This window comes from Chiloscyllium punctatum, chromosome 5 (genome assembly GCF_047496795.1).
Source record: "Chiloscyllium punctatum isolate Juve2018m chromosome 5, sChiPun1.3, whole genome shotgun sequence".
NCBI lineage: Eukaryota > Metazoa > Chordata > Chondrichthyes > Orectolobiformes > Hemiscylliidae > Chiloscyllium > Chiloscyllium punctatum.
Genome location: NC_092743.1, coordinates 115,250,192 through 115,274,932, shown reverse-complemented (window position 1 = coordinate 115,274,932; position 24,741 = coordinate 115,250,192). Strand labels below are relative to the sequence as shown.

At 41.1% G+C, this 24,741-nt stretch overlaps 1 protein-coding gene across 6 annotated transcripts in view; it reads right to left on the bottom strand.

The window, feature by feature from the left end:
• The window catches only part of LOC140477368 (transcriptional activator GLI3-like), a 382,249-nt gene that overhangs the window by 74,645 nt on the left and 282,863 nt on the right, over positions 1 to 24,741 (bottom strand). For 5 of the 6 annotated variants that reach the window (XM_072571153.1, XM_072571154.1, XM_072571155.1 and 2 more), the window contains 2 exons: positions 15,211 to 15,416; positions 2,706 to 2,855 (listed from right to left, as the gene is read on the bottom strand). In XM_072571153.1, the coding sequence (XP_072427254.1) occupies positions 2,706 to 2,855; positions 15,211 to 15,416 (356 nt within the window). The remainder of the gene's footprint in view (positions 1 to 2,705; positions 2,856 to 15,210; positions 15,417 to 24,741) is intronic. The other variant, XM_072571158.1, reaches the window with a different exon arrangement.

The window sequence follows — 24,741 nt, the reverse complement described above, 5'->3', positions numbered from 1 at the left end:
CGGCTCTGATCTCCAGCATTTGCAGTCCTCACTTTCCCCTTATAAAAAGGTTCTCTGAGTTTATTTAGAAGCAATTGATCTCATAACAGTTCTGCGCGAATGAAAAGTTAATACTAATTTTTTATTACCCTGCAACATTTAAACTGGTCATCTCACACATGGCAGCTATTTCCACATGATTGCACCTAAAACCCAGTTTTTCCTCTTTGGAAAATGTATATTTAATAGGCTCCAGGCATAATGATGGGATCAACAAACTTGAATTGAATTTTTGTGAACTCAGCCACAGAATTTACTTTGAATTCAACAATGCATTGGGACAACAGTAACTTTCAAACTGCTTATGCATAATAAGTAAATATGATCTTGCCCGCCACTAACTGCTTTCAGTTGGGTTCTCCAAACACTGAGTAATGTCAAGAATAAAACAGATATTTAAAATGTTCATTTCCTCTTTACTCATGTCAACAAAATAAAAATGCATTCAAATTGTTAGAATTCTTTCCCCCAAATTGCTGTAAACAATTGCCAGTTTTCAGTTATGAGGCTTCTGCAATTCAACACATCGGCTGTCCACTGGGAATGCATTGGTGTATTGACTTATACAGCCTCCCTTCACTGAAGGAACTCACTTTGCAATATAATCAGAAACTGTATTGTGTCTGGTGACAATTTATTAGAACTGATAGCAGCAAAAAACAAGTGGTGATGTGATTGGGGGTTGGATGGGTGGAGAGGTGAGCAGACAGGTGGAAATGAAGGCCAGAGAGAGATATATGCCGTGAGAGATATTTGAGGGGTTGGCAGTAGAGGGTTTTACTGATAGTAAATCTGGTCAGAAGAGAAGTTGAATAGGTGCTAATGACAGCTGACAGTAGGAGACAATGGGTTAACGGTGTTGACAGCAACATATTACATGTGATAATAGGACTAAGAGTGGGTGAGAATAGGTAGGTTGTACTGAAAACAACCCATGGCCTGACAGTACCCAGGGCGTGTGCCTGTGGGTAAAAACATGGAAGCACAGAATCAGTGTCTAATGTTATTGAACTTGAAGTTGACTCGTAGAGGCTATAGGATCTCCAAGCAGAAAATTAGATGCAGTTCTTCAAGCTCCTTTCCTCTAGTTTGTCAGCATTTTACAGGGACCATTCCCTCCAGGATACCTTGATCCATTCCTCCTCCCATTTCTAAGACTTCCCCACATTCTCTCGGCACCTTCCAATGCAATTACAGAAGGTGTAACACCTACCCATTTACTTTCTCCCTCCTTACTTCTTACCTGGATGGTGTGCAAGGCCCCAGGCACACCATCCAGGTAAGAAGTAATTTATCTGCACTTCACTCAATCTCATGTATACTATTCACTGCTCACAATGTCATCTGCTCTACACTGGGTGGATGCTTTGTAGAACACTACCTTCTGTCTGTAAAAATGATCCGAGCTTCTAGTTGCCTGCCACTTCAACACATCACCATGTTCCCTGGCCAACAGTTCCATCGCAGGCCGGCTGCAGTGCTCCGGTAAGCCTCAGCGCAAGTTTGAAGAACAACATCTCATTTTCTGCTTGGAAACCCTGTCATCTCTGGGACTCAACATCAAGTTCAATAACTTTAGAACCTGATTCTTTCCTCACACTTTTTCTTACTCACTCCCCCAACCCAGTCCTGTCATGATTTGGGCTGCTTTCAGAACAGCCTACCCATTCTCTCCCACTGTCAGCTCTCATTATCGCTTATTCTCTTCTGTCCTGGCCTACTATCAATAACTGCTTTGTCTGCTTAATCCCTTTCTTATCCCCCTCCATCTCCACAGACTTCTGCTCCCGAACTCCCATCTAACATTGTCTTCAGCATAAATACCAAATTATCCAAGCTGCTATCAGTTCAGAAGGATAGTTACTGGACTCAAAATGTTAACTCTGCTTTCTTCCCACAGATACTGCCAGACCAGTTGAGTTTTATCAGCGATTTCTATTTTTGTTTCAGATCTCCAGCATGTACATATTTTGGTTTTAATTTAGCTCATTTCATGGCCTGAGAATGAGGAATAAAAAAATCCATGTGGAAAATTGAGATGGTAAAATCCAACATCTTATCATTTCACAGCATGCTGCATAAATATATTTAACATGCCAACTCCTCACAGCTAAGGAATACTCAATATAGTGCAAGATAGTTTCCATGGCTTTTCTTGATCTTTCTCTCTAATGTCATGCCTCAATTCCCAAATGACTGGAAAATTTAGTTAGCTTTGCTATATTGAGCTCCACAGGAAATGCATGAGAATGGTGCAGGGAGAATTTCTGTTCCCAAGTTCCAGCTTCTTTACTGGGGAGCCAGGAATTCTTTTCCACAGCTCTGCTGAGAAAAAAAAGAAAGACCTTGACTCATCAATCCATAATGATGGGTGTCACTTTGGTAAGAAAAATTGAGCTCTTTACCCTCCTCGACCTAGAAACAGCTAGTCAGTAGTTAAATATCACTTTGCGATCACTCAACACCAAAAAAGACCAACCTGTATTAATGCCAATTACTTCATACTCCTGATATCTGTGACAGAGCCTACGCAAAAGCATATGGTGAGTTGTTTTTACATGTTGTGGTGATTGAGGTGTTTCTAGATTTTTTTCTTAAAATAAATTGCATGAGAAGTTTTACATGGTGAATTTTCCACATATAACTTATTCTCAGTTGTTACGTACCCTCCATTGTGTGCAGATATTCCATGTGAAGAGCACCCGCAGTAGCTGTGCCAGCTGGAGGAAGAATGTCACCGTACGGACTACGATGGCCAGCCAACAGAGCCATCTGGTGGTGGTAATATTCCGCTGGGCTGACTCCAGTATGTGGTACTGTAAAAGCAAATAGACTTTAAATCATCACCAAGGTTGATCAGTGAGGCCCCAGTAGCTGAGAACAAATTGCATTCTTTGAACTAACTTCAGATGCATTCTTCACAGTGACTGATCTGGAAACCTGCCAGTTTTAGTTAGTACTTGTCAGGTCTCTCTGTTGATTTGGGACATTCTACGTGATGATAATCAGGATTCTGAATACTTAAAAGGGAGCTTTTCCTGTGTGCACTGTTTGTAATTATTTGTAAATGCATTCTCTATAAACATTTCCTATTTCACTGCAAATAGCAGAGACAAAATCCTCCCTTTATATATAAAGTATCACCTGTACTCTTGAGGCATGTTAACATTTACAAACCTGTTCATCCCTCACAACTAATTAAGACAATTCCGAAAATTTGTCAAAATGTTGTAAGATTTCAGTGAATGCATCCTCCTTAATGTGTAGTGTTAAATTTCACAAAACAATTGCCTAATTGTCAATTTTAGGGAGATGCATAGAAGGTTTCTCTCGGTGAACTCACAAGTTCTCATGTAATTTTCTACTGCCCACCTCATTATCGATGGTATTAATTTCACGCGACCTTACACTCAATGGTGGCATATGCATTCACTGCTGTCAGGATCTTCCAAGATTTAAATCCCAGCTGAGAATTAGATCAAACATTACAATCCAGGAACTGCCATTCACAGTGTGCTGCTACACAATTCTAAAAGACCTTCTAAAGCAGCACTCCACTTCATTAACCTTGAGGCACTGGTAGATAGGCTTTTGGGAGAATGACCATCCTCTTTCCTCAGGACAGCCAGAAGAGACCATGACAATAGATACCACCAGCCTAATCTAAAGTTACCCAACTGGGTGAGTGTGGTGTCAAAGGTCCAGAGGAATGTCCAGCAATGCAGCAAGATGGTTAATTAACTTTCACACTCCACAAGTGTCAATGCCACCATCTTTTCTCTGCTATGCCACTCTAACTCTACCATTGTACCCAAACACCAGCAATGCCCATGGTCTAAACTCTCTCAATTGTACGCAGCACTGTCCTTCAAACTCTCCCACCTGTCTACTCCTCCCTGTATGCCCTCTGCACTTCCTTCTCACAGTGTGCCTCGCCACCTTTTCCATGCCTGTATCAGCACCACCAGCTGTGCCAGCTATGTTCATCTAACTCAATCCCTTCCTTTGTCTCATTTCAGGTGTCAATATCCCACAAAAGGGCAGCAAGAACCAAAATGGGTGTTAGGGTGCCCAACATTCATCTCCTTGCCCTCCACATGCATAGGATCCTTACATTACTGGGAGAGGATAGAGGCTGAACATGTGATGATCACAATACCTCCATGTCCCTGCAAATAAGTAAGATTCATTGTAAAGTGCTGCACTGCTATTCCATTATCACCACTGTGAATGCATTTTTAGCATGCTCAGATGTCTAACCCATTCCCCCATTCTGATGAGCATATCACTGGCACACTGTCTGCATTTTAAAAAAATGTGTGCAAGGAATGTGAGCTTTACCAGCACTCACTCCCCATCCTAATTGTCCAGAAGGCAGATCCGAATCAATGACATTGCTTTCAGGCACTGAACTCCAGATACCCATCACCCTTTGGGTGAAGACTTCTTCCTTAAACCTGTCTAAACCTCCTGCCCTTTAGCTTAAATATACATCCATTGTTTACTGACTGCTTTACTAAGGGGAAATGTTTCTCCCTATCCATCCTGTCTTGCCCCTCAGAATTTTGCACACCTCAATCAGATTCCCCTTCAGCCTTCTCTGCTCTATGGAAACAATCCCAGGCTAACCAGTTTCTCTTCATTGCTGAAACTATCCAGTCCAAGCAACTTCCTGGTGAATCTCCTCTGCAATCGCATCCTTCCTATAGGGTGGTGACCAGAACTGCACCCAGTACTCCAGCTGAGACCTAACCAATAACTTATACAGCTCTATCAGAACCTCTATGCTCTTGTATTGAATGCCTTTCTTAATCACCTTATCTGTCTCTCCTGCGATCTTTAACACTCTCTGCACATTCACACAAAGGTCCCTCTGATCCTCTGTATTTCCAAGGTGTCCTACCATTCTCCAGATACTCTCTTACTTTGTTAGTGTTCCCAAAATGCATTACCTCACACTTTTCATGATTAAATTCTATCTATTGTTCTGCCAATCTGTTGAGCCCATCCATATTGTTTTGTAATCTAAAGCTTTCTTCCTTGCTATTTGGCCTCTATCATCTTTTGTATCATCTGCAAACCTACTGATCAAACCTATATTCAAGACTAGATAATTGATGTACACTACAAACAGCAAGAGACAGAGCACTGTACCCTACAGTACTTTACTGGGCACAGGCTTCTGATCACAAAAATCAACCTTCGAACATCACGCTTTACCTGACGCCACCAAGCCAACTTTGGATCCAATTTCGATCCATCTTGACCAGTCTCCCTTGCAAGACATTGTCAAACCCTTACCAAAGTTTATGTAGACTATATCTGCTACACTTTCCTTATCCACATATCTAATCACTTCCTTGAAAAACCCAATCAAACCTGTCAGAAAAAACCATACTGACTATCCCTGATTTTTTCGTGCTTCTCCACGTGAAGGTTAATTTTATTTCTCAGAATCTTTTGCAATAGTTTTTGGATTGCTGTGTTAAACTCATTAGCCTTTATTTCCCTGGTTAATTCCTACCTCCCTAGAAAAATGGTACCACATTAGCCGTCCTCCAGTCCACTGGTACCTTTCCTATGTCCACAGAAAATGTGAAAATTAATGTCAAGGCCCTGAATATCTTGCCTCCCATGCAACCTCTGGGTCTTGTGACTTATCCAATTTTATATCTACTAAAATTCCTCTTACCTCCTCCACCTCAATTGTAAATTAATCAAGTATATCTTAGGCCTCATCTCTGATTTCTACTCTTACTTTGTTCTTGTCGATTGTGAACATGGATGTATTCCTTTCTATGACTTCCAGCTCCATTCTCAGTTTGCCACTTAGGATCCTAATAGGCCCTATTCTTTCCTTAGTTATCCTCTTACTTTAAAGGAACATGCAGACTTTTCATAAATATATTATTTTACTTGTCAGTGTTTTCCATGTCCCTTTTTCTCTTTCCTAATTTCTTTCTTAAGTAGCCCCTTTCCCTTTCTCAGCACATCTCAGGCTTCTGGTGTTCTGAACCCTTGATATCTACCATAAGCTTCACTTTTTCTTCTTATCAAATCCTGTACATAGATAGATATTTGGAGTTCTCTGGACCTTTTGGTCTCATCCTTCACCTCTACAGGGACATGATGACCACACACTTACGCTATTTCTTTTTTGAAAGACTGTCACTTATTCCACCGTAGATTTTTTTGACAAGTAGCTACTCCTAGTCATCTTTGGCCAGATGCTCACATCATATCAAAATATACCCTCTCCCAATTCAAACCTTATTTCTAACCCACATTTATCCTTTTCAATTACTAACCTTTTCTATTCTAAATTTTCTATTCTATTCTAACTTAAACCTGACTGAGTTATGGTCATCATCTGTGAATTGCTGCCTCATTGACATTTCTACCAATTGCCCAACATCGTTCCCTAAAATTAGGTCCAGCATGACCCATGTCTTCTTGGATTTTCTGCATTCTGGTTTACAGAGTTCTCTTGGGTACATTTTAAGAACTCCAACCTCTTTCTGCCTTTTACACTTTGTCAATCCAGTTAGTATTGGGCAAGTTGAAGCCTCCTATTATTACTCCATTATTTTTACACTTCTCTGAAATTTATCTCAAAACAAAGATGCTGCAGATTAAAGCAAGTTGGGCAGTATCCATGGAGAGAGAGCAAGCTAACGTTTTGAGTCTCAATGACTCTTCATCATCATCTAGACTCGAAACGTTAACTTGCTCTCTTTCATGGATGCTGTCTGACCCACTGTGATCTCCAGCATTTGTTGTTTTCAGTAAGTGTTCCATCTTCTGTAGTAATTTGCTCCTATGTTCTGAAATTTGTCTACTTATCTGCTCTTCTATCTCTTCCTGACTACTTGAGCTCTAATACTCCCAACATGATTCCCATTTAGTCTCAGTCACAAAGCCTTCTAATATGTCATCCCTCCTTATGCAGTAATTGATACCTTGATAAATATTGGGACACCATCTCCTGTTTTACACCCAACCCTTTCTCACCTGAAGATTCTACAGCATGGTATTTGAGCTGTCTGTCCCGACCCTCCTTCAACCAAAAAGCCCACAATAACAATGAAGTCATAATCCCATATGTTATTCAGCACCTCAAAGATGCTACTGGATTGGAAGGATTGAGTTATAAGAAGAGGTTGGATAAATTGGGACTTTTTTCCTTTGGAATGTAGGAGACTGAGGGGGTGACCTTATAGAGGTCTATAAAATCATGAGAGGCATGGGTAAGGTAGATAGCCAACAGCTTTTTCCCATGGTAGGGGAGTCTAAAACTGGAGGGCATAGGTTTAACATGAAAGGAGAGAGATACAAAAGGATCCGGAGGGGCAACCTTTTCACACAAATGATGCTGAGTGTCTGGAAGGGACTGCCAGATGAAGTGGTGGAGGGGAGTACAGTTTTGTAATTTAAGAAGCATTTGTCAGGTACATGGATGAGACAGGTATGGAGAGATATAAATCAAACACAGGCAAATAAGACTAGTTTAATTGTGAAAACTGGACAGCATGGACAAGTTGAGCGAAAGGACATATGACTAAATGACTTGACTCATCTGTCTTACCTACAAGACACCTTGTATTAAAATAAATGCCATCTAACCTTGTCATCCTCCTTATCTTTACTTCACATGCTGTGCCTGCCACACTAACATGGTTAGAGACAGATCCTGATGAAGGGTCACAACTCGAATTGTCAACTTCTCCACTTCTGATGCTGCCTGACTTGCTGTGTTCTTCTAGCCTCCCGTTTGTCTAGACTGATGAGATGTTTTCTTTCTACAATTGTCTGTGGATCATTGTACTTTAACGCTGTATCCCATTCCCTGCTAAGTTAGCTTAAATGTCCAGGACCAGCACTACGAAACTGCTTTCTCATGTCCCCTCAAACAGAGCCAAAGAGCGTGGTGCTGGAAAAGCACAGCCAGTCAGGTAGCATCTGAGGAGCAGGAGCCATTCCGATGAAGGGCAAATGCCTGAAACATCAACTTCCTCTGCTCCTCGGATGCTACTTGATCAGCTGTGCTTTTCCAGCACCACACTCTTCGACTCTGATCTCCAGCATCTGCAGCCCTCACTTCCCCCTCAAACAGAAGGATGTTGGTCCCATTTTGGCTTAGGTATAACCCATTGGACTTGTAAAGATCCCAACTTCCCCAGAAACGGGCCTAGTGTCCCAAGGATCTACTCTAACCACCTATTTACTGTTCTCAAGTGATAAACTTTCCTGACTACCTGCCTGCCTCCCTTCTTGCCAGTGCTGGGTACCCATTCCTTCCTTGACTGTACTTCCTTCATTTGTGAAGTAATCACTAAAAGCATGCGATCAACATAACTCACAGATTTGTGGATGTACTACTCTGCCACTATTCAATACTCAAGCTTCAAAACCCAGTCAAGTAGAAAATTAATTAAGGTTTTTTTTTGAAAGGAAGCAAGATCTCTTACTTTTGCTTAGCAAAGCTTTAAAGTGCACAAAAGCAACTTACCAACTACTTAGCAATGAGCTCATTACTTTGTGCTGATCAGCCTTTCCAATTTTGGCAGGACTCCTGTAGTGATTGTAATGAGGTCAGCCAGGTGGACCTCACAGAATATGAGTTCCCTGATTGGGGCTGTTAACCTGGTCCAATCAGGAAGCGCTGGCTGACAGATATAAACAGGGCTATAAAAAATAAGCACTACCGCAGTTAGGCGGTAGTGTGGGGGTTTAAAAAAAAGAAATAAAAGAAAAAAAAGAAAAAAGAAAAAAATAAACAGGGCTGTTTCCCTTCCAACTCTATTTTGATTTAATCCCTGCCCTCGCCTTCACTGTTTGATCACTTAGTATTGCCCTCTGAGAAGGGCCCTGCTTGTCACTGGCCACTTGGGTGTTTCCTCTCTTCCTGGTGATGGAATATAAATTAAGATTGCCCACTTGTTGGTTTTCACTGTGTCCAATACCTGCACACACACTGACATGGGTGCTGGGGAAAAATAAGCTGCTGTCAGGTGGTAATGTGGGGGAGGAAAGAAAAAAAAAGTATAAACAGGACTGTCAGAAGTTCTGTTCACTCTAAGAGGGAGTTGAATTAGTGGAGACTACTCTCCACATGTAAATAAACAGTCACTTGGTGATGGGATACTGGCCTCTGGAGAATTGTTTCAATTCCTGTTGCTTGACCTGAGCTCAGTCTGGATCTTGCAAAGCTCTGCTGCTGCTTGTCATCCTAAGTTAGTTTCACTTTGACTGTTGAGTTAGAGTGTAGATTAGAAATGTCTTAACCTTACTCGTGACTGAAGTCCTACTCAGGAATGCTGTCCTAATCCACGTTACAGTGATACTGACTGCTGCACACTTCTTCCAGTCCCCTTCACAACGATTCTGTCTTTACACATTCCTCCCAGTCTGCTTCATGGTGATTCTCCATGTACACTCCTCCCTTATTTTTATTTCAAACATATACTTTATTCATAAAATATATTTTATTTACATACAGTCACTGAAGCAGTTTCGTTCTGTACAGTAGCGTAGTGAGAAACAAACAAACATTGGAGTTTGAGTCTATCCAACAAACAAACCAACAGAATTTCTTATTTACACAAGAGTATGCTTACATATATTTGAGGGGGTTTGATAACTGAACGGACCCCCATTTAAATTAATCAGTACTCTTTCCCTACAGCCCCAAGCTTTAGTGTGTCCCTCAGCATGTAGTCCTGGACCTTTGAACATGCCAGTCTGCAACACTCTTGTTATATGAAGGGCTTTTGCCCAAAACGTTGATTTCGAAGCTACTTGGATGCTGCCTGAACTGCTGGACTCTTCTAGCACCACTAATACAGAACACTCTTGTTAAGGTTAACTCTTTGCTCTGGAAGCCCAGCAAGTTTCAGGCAGACCAAAGAGCATCTTTTACTGAGTTGATGGTCCTCCAGGCACAGTCAATGTTTGTCTCGGTGTAAATCCCAGGGAAGAGCTGCTCTGGACGAATCTCGATAAAAAACATTGCTTCTTTCTCCAGACTTCCTTTGCAAAAGCACACCCCAGCAGGAGAGGTGTGACAGTCTCTACCTCCATTGCAGCCACTTCGAGGGCAGTGGGCGAAGGTACACAGAGTCCAGGCATACATGAAGGACTTCACAGGTAGCGCCCTGCTCACCACCAGCCGAGTGAGGACTCTGTGCTTGTTGGAAAGTTCTGGTGATAAAGCATTCTTCCAAATGACTTTGGCAGTTTGCTCAGGGAACAACCCAGCAGGATCGACTCTCTCCTTTTTTTTGCACGAATTTGAGGATGCTACATGCTGACCACTTACTGATTGGCTTGTAATCGAAAGTGTTTTCTTTGTGAATTTCTCCATGAGAGATAGGTGATACAGAATGGTCCAATTCTCTGGAGCATTCTGAAGCAACGAGGCCTGTGTCATCTTTCGCAACACTGGGAACAAGTAGAACTTCAGTACGTAGTGACACGGTGTTTGCGTACAGACAGTCTATGTACAGCTTGATGCAGCTACACATAAAGGTGGCCATCAGGATGAGGACAGCATTGGGTACATTCCTCCCCACTCTTCTCCAGAGTTTTGTACATAGTGTTCCTGCAGGCACGGTCCATTTTAGATCTCCAGATGAAGTGGAAGATGCTCGGGTGACTGCACAGGCACAGCTTCAAGGAATGGACCAAACCTGCACCACATACAACAACAGAGAGCACCTCACATCTGATGACCAGCTCTTTACCTGCAATGGAGAGACAGCAGCGTTCCCAAAAGCCCAGTTTCTGCCTCACCTTGGTGAAGCATTCCTCCCACTCCCTCTGAACCATATTGCCAGCTCCTTCAGGTAATGTGTCCTGATGATGAAGGGGATAAAGGACTGGTCTTTTGTTCTGCACAGTAGCGTATAGTCACCTCTCAGAGGATCGCATCCTTCCTGATGGATTATCTTGGCTCCAGAGGTCAGTTCGAACTGATTGCAGAGGCTCATGAATTTGTGCATTGACAGCGCATCGACGCAGAAAACAGCAATGTCGTCCATGTACAGGGAGGCTTTGACCTGCAGGGCTCTGCTGCCTGGAATAGTCACCTCTCGGAGGATCGCATCCTTCCTGATGGATTCAGCAAACGGTTCTATACGACACACAAACAAGGCAGGAGAGAGTGGGCAGTCCTGCCTGACTCCACATCTAATTGGGAAGCATTCTAATTCCCATCCATTGAATGAGATACACTCCTCCGACTGCTGTACGCTTCTCCCAGTCTCTATCTTTATCCTGTTGTATGTGTATCTATTCAATGCAAGTGCTGCTTGATAGATCAGGCATCAGGGTGTTGGGTGAGTTGAAGTCTATGGAGTGTGCAGGATATAAAGCCAACCAGAGAGCAATGAAATTATGAGAGATAACAAAGGCATTAATAATTTGACAGAAGACAGGCTGTGCAGATACAGAGACAAATGGTATTGTGAAGGTTGAATGAAATATCCTTAATAGTTCTGAAGAAGTGTCACTGAACCCAAAATGTTAACTCTGCTTTTTCTTCACAGATGCTGCCATATCTGCTGAATTTTTCCAGCTATTTCTGTTTTTGTTTCTGATATCCAGTATCTACAGTTCTTTCTTAAAATATCCCTCATCTGGGAGATAATATCTGGTTTTGGTAGGAGTGTAGTGTTCAACTCTGTATTGAATAGAGATTGCAAATAGTCTGATGTAAAATGAATCAGTGGGCAGTGAATCAGTTGAAAGAGAAAAAATATTATGGAGGAGATGAAAACAATGGTTTCAGTCCATCCAACATTTGTCTGAAGAAAACTGCATTTGATCAAAGATTGGAAGTCAGAAAAGCAGTGTGCAGGGCTTGAGAGATGTGATAGAGGTGGATCTGGGTATCATCAACATACATGCATCGGCTCCCATCACATAAATTTGGCAAAAGATTAAAACGTTGTCAGGATAAAAAAGGAGATCCAGAACACATTACTGGAAAACTCCAGAAATAACGCAGCTAGGATGGAAAGAGAAACCATTGGGAAGATTTGCAGGCTATAACTGGCGAGGTAAGAAGTGGGGGCATTTCCACTGATCTAGACTGTGGAGTAGAGGTGCTGGAGAGATTGTCTGTATTTTGCAAAAGAAAACATATTGAATTCAACTCACATGGTTCTAATCTGAATTCCAGCTCAACAGCATATATATGTCACTTACTCCCCAGGGCTATGCTTCATTTTGATTTGATTTTGATTTGATTTATTATTGCCACATGTACCGAGGTACAGTGATAAGTGTTGCCTTTCGTGCTTTCACAGGCAGATCGTACTATATAAGTGCATCAGCGTAATAGAACAGAGTGCAGAATACAGTGTTACAGCTGTCGAGAAAGTGCAGAGAGAGATCAACATTAACATTTAAGGTCCATTTAAAGTCTGATAACAGCAGATAAGAAGCTGCTCTTGAATCTGTTTGTACTTATGTTCTTACTTTTATATGTTCTGTCTGACAGAAGAGGATGGAAGAGTGTACAACCAGAGTGGGAGGGGTCTTCGATTATGTTGGTTGCTTTCTGATGCAGCGAGAGGTATACATGAAGTCAATGGATGGGAGGCTGGTTTGTGTGATGGATTTGGCTGTGTTCACAACTCGCTGCACATTCTTGTGGTCTTGGGAAGAGCGGTCGCCATGTAACCCTGTGATGCATAGCTGAATTCGGAAGCAAAAGACTTCCAGAGATTTACAAGCATATTATTGAAAATTCACCTTTCCCTTCTGTATCCTTTCTCTGTTCAGAAGCCAAAACCAACTGGAGAAGAACACAATTCTTTTTGTTTCAATCAACCTGTTATGCCATACCTCTGTGGTAGTTGGGACACGAACCCCAGACCTTCTAGTCCAGACGTAGGGAACATAATGATTGCACCAAAAACAACCATTAAGAATATTGCTATTCTTTAATTTTACTAAACTCATCAAGTTACCCTGACACCCAAGTGAAAATTAATGAACAGTGCCCACCAGGGTCAGTGTAGACTGCAGCTCTTTTTTTAAAAAAGACTCAGGACCAAATCACCTAATTAAGCAATTCCGCAGCAAGGTGGCTCAGTGGTTAGCACTGCTGCCTCACAGCACCAGGGTCCTAGGTTCAATTCCATCCTCGGGTGACTGTGTGTGGAGTTTGCACATTCTCCCCGTGTCGGCATAGGTTTCCTCCGGGTGCTCCGGTTTCCTCCCACAGTCCAAAGATGTGCAGGCCAGGTGAATTGGCCATGTTAAATTGCCCATAGTGTTAGGTGCATTAGTCAGAGGGGGGTTGGTGTGGACTTGTTAGGCCGACCGACTAAAGTCAGCGTCACAACAACAAAAAACAAAAAGGTGCAGAAAACAGGGGAGATACTAAATCAAAATAGTGGGAGTGAGAGAAGTAAAGCACCCCAGCTCCCTCGGACCCACCTCATCCTACAACTTCAGGACGATCCCTCTTCAAGGGCACCTGAGCATGAATTTAGCTTTGAAAGAGGGACAGGTACTCAGGAACTATGAGTCTGTCACAGCCTGCTTCCTGGACCTGTTGATGCCACTTTGGCCTTGAGTAATGATAATTTTTAAATAACATTTTCCCTTCAATGTAATCTCTCTCTCAATCACTAGAGTTTGACAGAGATTACATTTTTGCTCTGTTTGTTAGTCTAAACAATAAATCTGAAAAACTAATGGTCAGATTCCACTATAACTTGGAATACAGATAACATATGGTCGAAGGAAGAGTTAATAGATTTAGCAACAAAGTGGATTTAGATCAGAATCCTATTTTTTTAAGGATCTATTAGCATTGGATGATAGGATGAATTGCTTTTTAAAGAATTTTGAGGATTGTTTTGTATACAAAGTTGTTCATCATTCTTAAAATGTTGTGAATTGTCTCAGCTACTGTGGTACATTTTGTCAAAATGTGAGCAATGTTTTCGGATCAGGTTATCAGATCTGGATTGGTTTGAAGCCGCCTCAATGAAATTCAAGTTATTAATAAAATGGTGTCTTTTTCAGCCGTGAAGTTTCTGCAGTAAAGGAAGAGCTATACAGCTGTAATAACATTGAGTCAACAGCACGGCGGAAAAATGCTCTCTACTCAGTGCCCTCTTCGCTGGTTCCTTATATTATTCCTTTTGGTTTGCCTAGAATTGATTCTTCTAAACAGGCAAATAACCCAATCCCTGGTCTCAGTCAATGATCCATGTCACCAAACATTGCAAAGGAACAACTGTAATGACAAGAATCTTCTCTGCATTGTGCCACTCCTCTGGTTAAAGTGCAGAAAACTCAGGGCGATACTGTAACTTGTTAGCAACACAAATTGGAAGCACATGTACTTTCTTCTGTTATATAAAAGTGAGCATCAATGCTGTAAGACTCAGTGTCATCCTATTTCCCTTTATTTTAAGTAAAGATCCATTTGAAACAAACATAGCAGCTGCTATACTGAGGTGGCCAACCCACAGCCCATCATGAAGCTTAGGCAACTCAGTCCTATATGTTTTCATATTTCTTATTGATTAATATTTTCTCTTATGTTAGAAGTTTAGGAAGAGCAGTTATATGAATGTGATCTCATCAAATGATAAATCCAAATTATACCACAAAATTTTATGACTGTCAGCAACCTAATATATGCAGAAATTAATAATAACATGCATTTAAATTTCAGCAAAAAGTAAGAGTTTGATTGTTTTTCATTTTTAAAGCTGTGATTGAAGGACGTTCTCCCATTCCATAAACCAGGCCTTTAACTGATGCCATTGTGAAACTACTGGTTCCTAGAGTGAAAGACCTGGAATCAAAACAACACTGAGAAGAAAAAGGTGCATGAAGAACAGTTTTTAAAAAATCAGACAAGTCTTTACTAAAATAGGATTTCATTTAAGCAGCAAACAATAATCTAATTAGAACATTTAATGTATATTAGATCACCATGATTATTAAATAAGCAGTTGGTTATATCGAAGCCACCATAAATAGACAATCATTTTAAAGAGAAGACAATGAGCATTTTGTGGTGAAAACATTTGAGTTGTAAAATATTCAGAATCTTATCTTTGTAACTTATTAAATTGATACATTTGTTTCACTATCACTGTCTTTAATCCATTCTAAGACAGCAAAAGTATGCATGATGCTCACCGTCAGTCGGGCTGAGTCCCCTGGCTGCAGAAATCATTGACAGAGAGGGGCTGCTGTGTAGAGACCTAATGTAGTCCATATACGGGTTAATGTATGGGTGTGGTGGGTTAAACACTGGTTCTGTCGTGCCAACAGGGGTTCTTTGTGGGGAAATTCTGATGAGCGAGATGTCGGAAAATGCTTGACTACCTGAAAGGGAAGGAGGCCTAAAAGGGAAAACAAAATCATTGAGGGAAGTTGGTTATGACAGTAATTCATTAAGTAGTTTTAGTCTGATTTCTCATCACCAAATGAAGCTGGATCCCACAAACTGAACAAATGAGGCGGACCATATGGTACTGTACAAAAACACACGCAGACATGTGAATGATCTCGGAAGTCAAAAACACGGACAAGAAATTTAACCATTTGTTTTGGTATTAATGGCTGTTACAATGCTGGTAAGATAATGAGCTTTGAACATAGTTTTGAAAAACTATCTTTGCCAGACTATAACTTCCCTTACCCTTGAATAGAGGTAAGCAAGCATTCTGATATTTCTCTTTTTGGACCCTTACATAAAATGCTGCATTTAAAACTGAATAGCAATCATCATAGCGTGTACTCTGAGATATCAGTATAGTTCTCTCATTTCACCTCTTCTTTTGGTTGGGGGGGGAGGGTGGTTCTGTCTGCATTAACTTGGTCTTCTAGAATAGACAATGATTAAAGTCCATCATGTGCTAGCTGCGACACTGCAAGCTGACCCCACCTAATGCCTTTTGTCCCTTGTTTTTCCAATTAATTTACTGTGTAAGCAAAAGCCACTGGGAGCAGCTGTGAGAGCAGTGGGGGGAGCACATTCCTTTGATGCTATGAGAATGTAACAGCAGATTTTTGCAGACCGTGATCATCAGTGTTTGCTGTTGGCACCAATCACCATGACAGACTGTAATCTGATGTGAGAAGCCAATTCCACTCAGTTATCAGTTACAAGGGAGTCGAAATATCTGAATTTGACAAAGATCAAAGCTAATCTCCAGGGGAACTAAAACTCACTAAAACAAACTCGGAGGGTCAGGATTTAGTGAATAGCAACTCACTGCTACTCTTCACTTGTCTACAACATTAAACACTAAGATACTTAAATTATTTACATATTTTATCCTTTATTCCAATGGAAGGGGTTATCAGTTATAATGATGCTCAATCTTGAAAAATGGCTAATGTCAATGCACAAAAATGTGACTGAAAAAATATAAAATGCTTATAGTTGCTTTTACATGTGAGGATCTTAGAACTAAATTTAAAAACTGATTCCTTTTCAAATCTCTTCAATCATGACAACACATAATAATTCAGCACAATTGCAACAGTGTAATGTTGAATGAAGCATGGTGCGATGCAGTTCTGACACTAGCAGATAATATGGGAAGAGCAACAATAAACATAGTTTCAGAGTTGATGGGCTGTTTACTGAAGATCCTGACCTCTTGTTCGGTTTCAGAATCGCTTTCAGGCCAACTGCGTGTGTAATGGATTAGCCATAGTGGCTAAAGAGAGCCTGGACTTGGATTGCTCATCTGCATTAATTTGCTCCTGTTCTTTTTCTAAGTTTTATTTGAATGCTCGGTGATTTCTCACTTTCTTTTACCTTTCAGTAAATGAAATAATATTTTAAGAAACAATAGATGTAGTATGATGTCATGTGACTGTTTCAAAATTAAATGAACTGAAAGAATTTAGGAATAGAGTGAATCTTAAGATTCATAAAGAGCTGGGAAAAAAATTCTCTATACATTTAAACCTTTTACTTTTGGCTCTAATTCCACCAATATTGTGGTTCCTCTTAAAATTTAGTCCAAGCCTTTGGAAATATTGTTACTCTATCTAAGATTGTTGTATTTGAGTGATTTTAAAGGAAATTACTCACTTCAAATAGGGCATCCTCAAAACAACAACACATACAACTTGCATTTATACGTCACCTTTAACACATTAAAAAGTCCAGAGGTGTTTCATCAGAAAACACTGACCAAAACAAAGAGATGTTAAGACTGATAAATACATACTTGGTGGAGCTGGACAGTTTTAATTTTGATGAGAATTGGATAGACTGGATTGCTTATCTTGAATCAGAGAAGATTGAGGGGGCACACGATTGAGTTGCTCAAAATTATGAGGGGCATAGACAGAGTAGACATTAAAGGACCTTTTCCGATTGGCAGAGAAATCAATGATCAGAGGTAGAGCTTTAAGGTAAGGGGCAAGAGGTTTACAGGGATTGAGAGGAAAGTTTTTTTTCACTCAGAGGATGGTAGAAGCTGAAAGCCCTATAAGAAGTATTTAGATGTTCACTTGCTATGCCAAGTGGAGGAAAGTGGGATTAGAATAGCCAGGTGGTTGTTTTGGACCAGCACATGATCCTGTGCTATAGAACTCTATGATGTGTTTGATCACTTTCTGTTGATGGTTTAATGGCAAGGCTGAGACAAAGGAAGTGGGAGGAGTTATATCTCATGAATTGTCAATCTCTGAATATCCTTTAGGAGGTAGCGGTGAGCTCTCTTGCTTCTCCTGCACCATTGTTTCTAGTTTTCTAGTTTCCCAAATATGACTCCTTAGCCTCCCCCTAAATATTATCTAAATGTTGGTCTTTGATGGCATCATCTGAAAACACAACACTTGTTCCCACATTTCTCTGGGCATTGTGAGTTTACCCATAGCAGGCAGACTGTAGAGGTTCAAGAATGCAGCTCACCACCACTTTCTTAAGGGCGACAAGGGACAGGCAATAAAGGATGGCCGAGCCAGTGATCTCCACGTCCCACATGAAAATTTTTTACAAGTGCGAATTGAAAACACCTAGGTTTATTTTGCTACCACTACTTTTGACCCCATTCATTGTCTCCAAATTGTCAGACTATTCATCCAACATCTAATGGATAAGCAGAAGTTTGCTCCTACTGAACATTAGGAAGATTTTCTGACCATGCCATAATTCCATTTCCTAGCCAACAAATCCTGTCCTCTCCTCTGCAAATCTGAGGTTGAACCAATCATTTTGCAACTTTGGAATCATGTTTGATCCTGAGATAAGCTTTTAGCTGTACATCTATCACATCACTAAGACTGGCTATTTACAATCCGAAACATGATCTGTCTCTGCCCTTGACTCAGCTCAAACCCTCAGCATGTCTGTGTTACCTCAAGACTCCACCATGCAGCTGGATAGCCTCCTATGTTCTACCCTCTAACTTTGGTCATCCAAAACTACACTGTCTCAGTTGCACTAAGTACTGTTCATCCACAACTCAATGACTTAAACTGATTCCTGCTTAATTAACACTTGATTTTCAAATTATTGTTTTTGTTTTTAAATCCTTTCAAGATCTCACTCTTCCCTGCCTCTGCAATTTTCTCTCCCCCTACAATCATCCAAGAAACCTATTCTCTTCCAAATCTGTTGTCTTAAGCATTTCTGATTTTAATTGCCCTATCACTAGTAAATATGCCTTTAGCTGCCAAGTCTCTAAGATCTGCAGGTCCCATCCCAAATCTTTTCCACACTCTAATTTATTTTTCTCCTTTAAGACACTCCTCAAAAATGATTCTTTTGATAAAGGTTTTGGGCCATGGCCCCAATATTTCGAGATATGCTTCGTTGTCAAATTCTGTTTTATAATGCTCCTTTGACGCTCTTTTCCACTTCTTTGGAATGTTTTACTAGTTTCTAGGCCTTATATAGTTCAAATTGTTATTGCTGTTCACATGTCAATTTAAAGCCAGCTATTTAAAATGTGAAAAATAACCAGGTATAACCTTTAAGGGCAGCAGTGCTTCATCATCTCGTTCAACCACTTAAATGCTACAGTCCAGTATCTGTTTTTTTAAAAATCGGTAACCTGGTGAATCTACAAATTTCAAATTCTTAGCTAACAGTTCCTCATATTTGTGACTTCATACCTTGTATAACGTGCGCTCCATACATGACTTAGTGTCAGGTTAGTCCACTGTGCCTGAATAAACATGTGAAACACTACATTTCCCATCTCAGATCATTTGATATTTTCACTTGGGCCAAGACCAGAGTTATAACCAGTAAGACCTCCAGTGCATGAACCACATTTATTTTGAAGGGACTCTCAGCATTGCTTTATTTTTGTGCAAATGATTCTCTACAGCTTGCACACATTCAAGGGTAAAACTCAGTCCCAAGCTCCCTGCAGGGAATGGCATGCCCAAAAGCCAAACACATATTGGACTATGCAGAGCATGGAGATGCAATCCTGTCTCTGACCCAAAGATTACGCTAGATGTCACTGGTTGGTAACATGAGACTGCTGAACTGGCAAACAAAATCAGTACTTGCAGGTGGAGGATGCATACATAGTGAAGGAAATATATGATTCAAGGTTAGAAGATCAGAAAACTAACTACTCCTCAAAGTAACAAAGCAATTAATTTGGTTCAATGATTAAGTTCTGCAGACACTGTGTGGATTATTTATGCTTCTGAAAAGAAGGGCAATCAGTGCTGGTGATTGAAACATGTTTGTCACTAATATCAAATTGTGTGTATTATACATTTGTTGGAGCTTGGGTCCAATACAACTGGGTGCTGTATGAGGGCTATTTGTACTGTCCCTTTATATTAGCATGAGAACAGTACCCACCACAACACAATCACTAATGGAAGCCTTTCATCGCAAATTCAGATTGGATTCAAATCCAGGTCCCAGAGAGAGGTGACAGGATGATGATACAAATACACTGTTGCATGAATGTTTTTAATGAATATGTAAAGAAGCTTCATCGAAAACTGAGCCAAAGGGAACAGATGAAAAATTGTTCTAATTGTCTAATTGTTCTTACAGATCTTAAACTCAAATTTCTAATCTGTGTTCCCAATGCACAAAGCTATACACCAGGATAGTTTACTCTAAAATAAAGTCCAAAGGGAGAAAAAGGCCCTCATAAGCCAAAATGAGGGAATGGCTTGTGGCATTAATTCATCATATCAAATGACTCCCACCACCAGTGAAATCTACAACTACCAGTACTACATTCTGTTGTGCTGCCCAAATTATTGTCTGCAGGCACAGCACAAGTTTTTAAAGCTCTAAATCTATAACTGTACATCTGGTATTTTTCACAGATGAAATAGAGAGAATAGGAAGCCTACATTAAGCCACTTTTTTTTCATCTGAAATAATAATTACTGCATAGAGGCATTCAGGGAATACAGCATACAGGTTATGTATTAGCAAAAATACAAGGCACATTTATCGTGACAAATTCCACTCCTTCATACACCACTCTATATCCAACAGAGTAAGCTGACATGTGCAGCTGTGAAGAGTCACCTAGCAGTAGCTACTTCTGGTGCTGTTTTGAACATGGTTCATCAGCATATAAATTTCTCTAATGCTTATTACTAATAGCATTTTTGATGGAAGGTTCTCAGATGCTGCTGAACCTGCTGTATATTTCTTACACTGGTGTTTTTATTAGAATAAATTTCTTTGTTGTGTTTACTCACTGGAGATTCCAGTACAATCTTCCCTATCATCTGTTTCCTATCAACAAGGAAAATCACTATCCCAGGGTTATGTTGCTTTGGGTCAAGGTGCAATGACATTGGTTTACCACATAGAACCTGGGCCTGACCCAGCTCCACCGCAAAATGGAGGGAAAATCAACTGAGCTACTGGATTTGTATCACATCAACGTGACAACACCTAACAAACATGAATACAGTACCTGGCTTAAAAAACACGTTAAATGGTACCAGAACACAATTCTACTTCTTCCCACTTTCTAAACATTTCTAACCATGGAGAGGAATGTTTTTACAGAAAAGGCTATTCTCCTGGCTAAAAGGCTAAAATTGGGACCAAGACATAATAACAGGCTTCTGGCCATCAGAATATGAACTAAAAATGCACCAAAAATCCTACCAACATCTCCTCATTAAAGTTTTTCATCCTGCAGCTGTTATGAGTGATTAATAGATTAAATCTGTGCTAACATTTTCTCCAAATCTACTGCCGAGTTTAAACCTGCTCTCCTTTTCACTCCCCTTTAACATTCCTCTTTTACTAGCAAATATCTGATTCTCATCTAAAAGAGATAATAGACTATGCTTCAGCAACAGCTTTCATTCTAATCATTGTGTGTAAGGATCTCTGCATTGATTCTCTGCCTTCAACTTAAATTTCTAGGCAAAAGTGAGGACTGCGGATGCTGGAAACCAGAGTTTAGATCAGATTGGTGCTGGAAAAGCACAGCAGATCAGGCAGCATCTGAGGAGCAGGAAATTCAATGTTTCAGGCAAAAGCCCTTCATCAGAAATAGAGGCAGGGAGCCACAAGAATCTCAGCGAGTCTCTCTCTCACTGCAACCCCCAGGCCATCCCCCTCCCCCGCCCCGAAACTCCCCAACCATGCACCCATCATCCTCACTCATCCACTGCACTCCCCGTTACCTTCTCCCCAGCCCCATCCCCCCTCCCCCCACCCATCTCTCTATCCCGGAGGCTCCCCACCTCCATTCCTCAAACGTCACTGTCACTTTGCTTGACCACTTGTCTTAGTGTCACCCGCAAACTTTGACATATCCAGCCCATCTAAACTTAAATTTCTACCCTTGCCGTTACATCAAACAGTGGAATTGATGTCACCATTCAATCGTTCAGAGCTTTACCTTACCTGTGCATTTCTCTCTCCTCTCAGTCTGATACAAAAAAAATCCTATTACAAATGTGAAGTTTTAGAAGATTGTTATGTTCTGTGACTGTGGTTTTCATCAAGGTTGGAGGACTGAAGGCGGTCAGATCATGTTCTCAATTCTGTTGACAGGTTTCCTGGGTAATGTGGTTAATGGAGATTAAATGGACAGGGGGGAACAGTACAGGTTGTCTTATGCAGGGATGGTACAAGATATTCAAACCTATAAACAATGAACACAGTGGGCATGCTCACAGTGGATAAACTGTTAGGCCTCAGGGAGAATTTTCATTCCCGACCTGGATTCCCAGAGCTGGGAAATTTCTGGCTTGTAACATTTGTCAGAATGGTGAAAATCATTGCTACAGGGGAGTGGATGCAAGATGGAGGATTCAGGATCACCAGCTTTGGATGCCAATCATGCATGACCACAGGAGTTGCTGAATGCTAAATTAATTGCTTAAAAGGGCTGTCTCACTTGCCTTAGTTGTTTTCTTAAGTATTATACCCTCCGGCCCTCTTCCGCAACCCCATGCCAACCCCCACAGACCCTATGCACATTCGTGTCAATTTATGTTACCCATGCACTTGAACCACCACTCTCAATGGCTCCCCACATGCTCCAAAGTAGACAGGCAGGAGGCTGGAAAAACACAGCAAGCCAGGCAGCATCAGGAGGTGGAGAATGTCGACTTCTCCACCTCCTGATGCTGCCTGGCTTGCTGTGTTCTTCCAGCCTCCTATCTGTCTATTTGAGATTCCAGCATCTGCAGTTTTTTCTGTCTCTTCCCACATGCTCCAAGCCAATCCATGACCCTCATCTATCCCCATGGCCACTTGTCATCCCTCTACCAACTCATGAATCCCCATCACCATCTTTTACCCTTACACCTTTCTGCATCAATTCATTCAGTGGCCACCATATGCAAACTTAAGGAGCGATGAGAGATTAAATAAAGTTCAAATTCTCTATTACAGATTTCATTAGAAAAAAATAACTCAGTCATGAAAGCCAATTCAATACATTTATACCCCTTCAATTACTTATTCCCATATAAAAACAAACTTTTGTATTGAAAATCTCACATCAAAGACAGCTTATCCTCTAATAACCTCGTTGTCAATCAAACTCTGAATTTATAATCTCCCCCTCTGCAAATGGCATGTTTTAGTAAACAGTCGTAATAATATTTATACAATGACAGTGCTAAGCGTTATGTCAGCTAGACCAAATTTTTATACAGTGATACAACATAGAATCAGACCCTTCTGTCCAACTCCTCCACGCCGACTAGACATCCCAATCTAACGAGGGCGGCATGGTGGCACAGTGGTTAGCATTGCTGCCTCACAGTGCCAGAGACCCGGGTTAAATTGCCACCTCAGGCGACTAACTGTGTGGAGTTTGCACGTTCTCCTCGTGTCTGTGTGGGTTTCCTCCGGGTGCTCTGGTTTCCTCCCACAGTCCAAAGATGTGCAGGTCAGGTGAATTGGCCATGCTACATTGCCCGTAGTGTTAGGGGTATGGGTGGGTTGCACTTCGGCGGATCGGTGTGGACTTGTTTGGCCGAAGGGCCTGTTTCCATACTGTAGGTAATCTAATCTAACCTAGTTCCATTTGTCAGCAGGTGGTCCATATGCCTCTAAACCTTTATCTATTCATAAATCCATCCAGATGGCTTTTAAATGTTGTAATTGCACCAGCCTCCACCACTTCCTCTGGCAGCTCGTTCCATACATGGCTTCCTCTGCATGAAAACCGTACCCATCAGATCCTTTTTAACACTCTCCCTTCTCATCTTAAATCTATGCCCTCTAGTTTTGGACACCCCAATCCCAGGAAAAAGACTTCTCCCTATTCACCCTACCCTTGCCCCTCATAATTTTATAAACCTCTGTAAGGTCACCCAGAGCCTCTGACATTCCAGTGAAAGAAGTCCCAGCCTATACAGCTTCTCCCTATGACTCAAACCCTCCAGTTCCAGCAAGTCCTTGTCAATCTTTTCTGCACCTGCTCAAGTTTAACAACATCCTCCCTACACAAGGGTGACCAGAATTGTACACGGTATTCTAAAAGTGGTGTGAGCAATGTCATGTACAGCTACACCATGACATCCCAACTCCGACACTCAATATTCTGACCAATGAAAGCAAGTGTGCCAAATGCCTTCTTCACCCCTCTGTCTACCTGCAAATCCCCTTTCAAGAAACTATGAACCTGCACTTCTAGGTCTCTTTATTCAGCAACAGCCCTACGCTTAACTGTATACATTCTGCACTGGTTTGCCTTACCAAAATGCAAAACGTCACATTTATCTAAATTAAATTCCATCTTCCACTCCTCAGTCCACTGACCAATCTGACCAAGGTCCCATTATACTCTGAAATAATCTTGTTCACTGCCCTCTTTTGGTGTCATCTGCAAATTTACTAACCATGCCTCCTACATTCACATTCAAATCATTTATATAAACGATGAAAAACAATAAATCTAGCACTGACTCTTGTGGTACACTGCTCATCACAGACCTCCAGTCCGAAAAGCAACCCTCTACTATCACTTTTTGTCTCCTACCTTCAAACCAATTTTATATCAAATTGGCTAGCTCCCCCTGTATCCCATGTGATCTAACTTTGCTAACCAGTCTACCATACGGAAACCTTTGAATGCTTTGCTGAAGTCCATATGGACAATGTCCACACTCTGACTTCATCAATTTTCTGCGTCACCTCTTCAAAAACCTCAATCGAATTTAACACTTAGACATATGCAGTCGGACTCCTTCCTCATTGCTAAAATGCAGGAGATGAAAACAACATGGCAG